Genomic DNA, 4348 nt, shown 5'->3' on the forward strand with positions numbered 1-4348 from the left:
GGGAAAGATATGTCTTCTTTGTGGTGGTTTAGCTATTTCCAACGCTTATTACGGAGGCCGTAGTCGTTTGGTTGGCCAATTACCATCCATCCAAAATCCCATGACCGTCACAGCCCTAAATCCATCACATTTCTGTCCTTCTCTTTGAAAATCTTCTCCAAACACTATTCCAATCGTTCACTATTGAATCCGACTGTGATTCTCAATATTGTATATAATATATTAACTCTTCATCTCTCCTTTCATCCCTTCGAATCAAATCAAACTTTTAAAGTGCATTTAAACCCGCATCACATCTTTACTCATAAATCCACTTGTCTTATCCTTCGTCCTTCTCTAAACCCTCTTCTCTCAGGCTCCACGTTCAAGCCCCTGAACCCAGTGAAAAGACTAGAGAAAGGGAAGAACAGGAGCAGGAGGACAACTATCATGGGCATACCCCAGCAGGTCCAGAGAGAGCTGGGTACGTATGTATGTAGCGGATGGATTGCACTGAGCTTCACTATACCAAGTCACCGCGAACCAACAACGTTCCAGGGTTTTGTGGGTTAGTGGTTTCACTAAATAAAATGGGATCTATACTGAATGAATAGCCTTATAGCCGCCTTGTCATTTAAAAGAAGTAAAGTCAATGGTACGATCTTTTGTCATATTGAAATGAGGCGATGCGATGTTTTCCTCCGTTCTCCTTCTAGACCTGCACACTGGGTCTGCGTACCAAGTTCCTTCCAAGCTCCCGAACGGCTCTGGAGGACAAGGTAGTGGCAGCCAACCAGACGTGGTCGTCATCCCCACCATCGACGGAGAAACCCCTCTAGCCAACCACGATGGAGCAAAGGTACATGTCTCAGAACTGGCGGTGAGGCTTGTTTTTACCTTTACAACCCCAGCTTTTATTTTCTGCTTTACGTTACAGTGTCCTACTTTTAATTACAGACTGCTATGTTCAATGACAAAACATAACTTCTGTTTTATTTCCAATAAGGATTCTTTGAAACTAAGGTAGTTATTGTTTATGTTAAACAAGAATCCACTAAAATCACTATAATTACAACTAATGTCACCTGAATAGGCATCCAGAGAGGAGCAGCTGTTGAGACACCACCTCCAGTCTGTTTACAGGGACGACCAGGGCTTCAGCTACCACAGGGGACTGGACTCTCGTCTCTCCTCCACCCAGAGGCCCAAATCTCTGGCCGTGCCGGGCACGACCTCGTCTTGCTCGGTTGGATTCCCCAGCTTCCTCCTGGAGCCACTTGTGAGTGAATGGTGTTTGTCACCATGTTTCTTTCTGCTGGGGTCATCGATATGGAAATGTTTGCCCCCATTACTGGATAAACAATTGCTTTGTTATCTGAACCACTGAAATAAGATCCATATACTTAAAGCTATACAGTTCTCTACATAATATGACAGCTCCACAGTTCTCTACATAGTATGACAGCTCCACAGTTCTCTACATAATATGACAGCTCCACAGTTCTCTACATAGTATGACAGCTCCACAGTTCTCTACATAGTGTGACAGCTCCACAGTTCTCTACATAGTGTGACAGCTCCACAGTTCTCTACATAGTATGACAGCTCCACAGTTCTCTACATAGTGTGACAGCTCCACAGTTCTCTACATAGTGTGACAGCTCCACAGTTCTCTACATAATATGACAGCTCCACAGTTCTCTACATAGTATGACAGCTCCACAGTTCTCTACATAGTGTGACAGCTCCACAGTTCTCTACATAGTATGACAGCTCCACAGCTCCACAGTTCTCTACATAGTATGACAGCTCCACAGTTCTCTACATAGTATGACAGCTCCACAGTTCTCTACATAGTATGACAGCTCCACAGTTCTCTACATAGTATGACAGCTCCACAGCTCCACAGTTCTCTACATAGTATGACAGCTCCACAGTTCTCTACATAGTATGACAGCTCCACAGCTCCACAGTTCTCTACATAGTATGACAGCTCCACAGCTCCACAGTTCTCTACATAGTATGACAGCTCCACAGCTCCACAGTTCTCTACATAGTATGACAGCTCCACAGTTCTCTACATAGTATGACAGCTCCACAGCTCCACAGTTCTCTACATAGTATGACAGCTCCACAGCTCCACAGTTCTCTACATAGTATGACAGCTCCACAGTTCTCTACATAGTATGACAGCTCCACAGTTCTCTACATAGTATGACAGCTCCACAGTTCTCTACATAGTATGACAGCTCCACAGCTCCACAGTTCTCTACATAGTATGACAGCTCCACAGTTCTCTACATAGTGTGACAGCTCCACAGTTCTCTACATAGTGTGACAGCTCCACAGTTCTCTACATAATATGACAGCTCCACAGTTCTCTACATAGTATGACAGCTCCACAGTTCTCTACATAATATGACAGCTCCACAGCCTCATGTTGATCCTTGTGTTTGCCTCCTCCCAGGGTCCGGTGATGTCCATCTCTCCCCAGGCCACCTACCTGTCTAAGATCATCCCCAACGCCTACCTGCCGGCCTCCGTCGACGTCATACAGATTGACCGCAGAACCAGCCATACCAATGGAAACAATGGGAAAGGAGCGGTCCACACCGTCAGCAAGAGTAGCCCGGCATCTGTGTCGTCAGCAAGCCCCGCGTCCTCGAGGAGGTCGGGTGGCCATGGTTGCTATGACGGCGGCGAAGCCCTTTCCCATGGTGACAGTAGTTCCCGTGACAACGGCTCTACGGCGACCACACGCTCAGTGACTTCGGGATCCGGCTGGAGCCACTGCGCAGTCTTCCGAGATGATCAAGTCCATCTCCTCCACGAAGGGAGCTTCGGACCTGCTAACCCACAGACAGTGAGCCTTGTTGGGCAGGAGAGACTGCTGCAGCAGCCTGGTGCTGGGGACCAGGACCTGGTGAGCCTACAAAGCTCAGCTAGCTGGGTCAGCAGCACCAGTAAGGTTACTGGTACTGCAACTGCTCAGGGGGGGCCTGAGTCGGATCTATCTGGGCCTGTCAGTGCTGGGGAGATGAGCGATGTTGGAGGAGACTCTCACAGATTCTCTCGCAGTCTGTCGGTCATGAAGACCAAGCTGCCCCCGGCTCCCCCCAGGAGAACCAACTCCCTGCACCAGGAGGAGATGATAAAGAGGCGACTGGTGGAGATTAAAGACCTCAGTGACTCTGTGGGTGGTGAGACTGCGGAGGACACAAGCTTGGTTACTATCGAGATCTCTAAAGAGCTCTACAAAGAAATCACAAAGCGCTCTATCCCTGTATCCAACTCATCTGCGTTTAACTCTTTAAATGGTACAAGATCCTCCGCAGCCTCTAATCCTCTGAGTCCCACACAGCACCCCCCTGATGGTAGGCCAGGGTCCAGCAGCTCTTCCCCACAGAAAGCTCCCTCAGAGGGAGATACATTTGAAAAGACCATGTCCCCCTCCAGTGGGTACTCAACGCAGAGTGGAACGCCGACACTCTCCCTCAAGGGGATCTGCCCTTTCGCCTCGCCAGGTAAACACCAGAAGATGCCGATCAAACCGGAACGTTCCGGTTCAAGAGCTTCCTCCTCGGCAGCCTCTGTCTCGTCTTCCCTCAACTCCCTGTCTTCAGTCACATCAGAACACGTCAATCAAGAGGCTTCAAAAAGCATCCCTAGCACACCCCAGCAGGCCTCCACACCTCCGCCTCTAAGGACAACAGAAAAGCCACCAACGGTGACCACGGTGACCCCGACCCGTTGCTCTGCATCCATGGCGATCAGAGAGCTGCTTAACATTCCGCCACCCCCCAACATCAAAGCCCCTTCCCCGCCACCCCCGGAAACCTGGGCCCACAACAGACACACCTTCGAACTGCTGTGCGGTCCTTGCCCCAACGTCAACAGGCTAGCACAGCTCCAGAGGCAACAGGAACTAAAAGATGAAGCTGACATCATTAAGCAAAAGCAGGAACCTCAAACTGAAGCTAGCAAAGAGTCTCAAGGCTCAGATGAAAAGCAGGCTACCGTAGAGGAAGTCCCTTTGATAAAATCAGAAAGCAAATACATTGTTTCGAAAGAAGAAACTGAGCCTACGCTAGAGCAGGTGTCTGAGGTATCCGATTGTGTTAGTCAGGGAGTCGAGAGCACGGAAAGTCAAACGAAAGAAAAAGGAAGTCCGGAGATGATCGCAGAAGCAAGTGTAGAGGTCCAGAAGCAGAAGCAAAGCCAGGAGCAGAGTAGTAGTAGTATTGTACAGGTCAAGGATCAAGAAGAGAGTCTAGAGACACAAGTTAGTTTAGCGACGATTCCAAAGAGGGAACCCCCTCCTGTCATGAAGAAAAGTGCTCGTAGAAAAGAACCTGCAGTTCAAGTAACA

The 4348-nt window shown here is 48.8% G+C and overlaps 1 protein-coding gene across 1 annotated transcript in view; it reads left to right on the plus strand.

The window, feature by feature from the left end:
• Positions 1-274: 274 nt before the first annotated feature.
• The window catches only part of LOC135534269 (NHS-like protein 3), a gene marked incomplete at its 5' end in the record, with an annotated part of 6860 nt that continues 2786 nt past the window's right edge, over positions 275-4348 (plus strand). Inside the window, 4 exons of the mRNA XM_064961346.1 lie at positions 275-463; positions 696-859; positions 1073-1258; positions 2447-4348. The exon at positions 2447-4348 is cut by the window's right edge and continues 1071 nt beyond it. Of these exons, the coding sequence (XP_064817418.1) occupies positions 275-463; positions 696-859; positions 1073-1258; positions 2447-4348 (2441 nt within the window). The remainder of the gene's footprint in view (positions 464-695; positions 860-1072; positions 1259-2446) is intronic.

Source organism: Oncorhynchus masou, unplaced genomic scaffold (assembly GCF_036934945.1).
Source record: "Oncorhynchus masou masou isolate Uvic2021 unplaced genomic scaffold, UVic_Omas_1.1 unplaced_scaffold_3237, whole genome shotgun sequence".
Taxonomy (NCBI): Eukaryota; Metazoa; Chordata; class Actinopteri; order Salmoniformes; family Salmonidae; genus Oncorhynchus; species Oncorhynchus masou.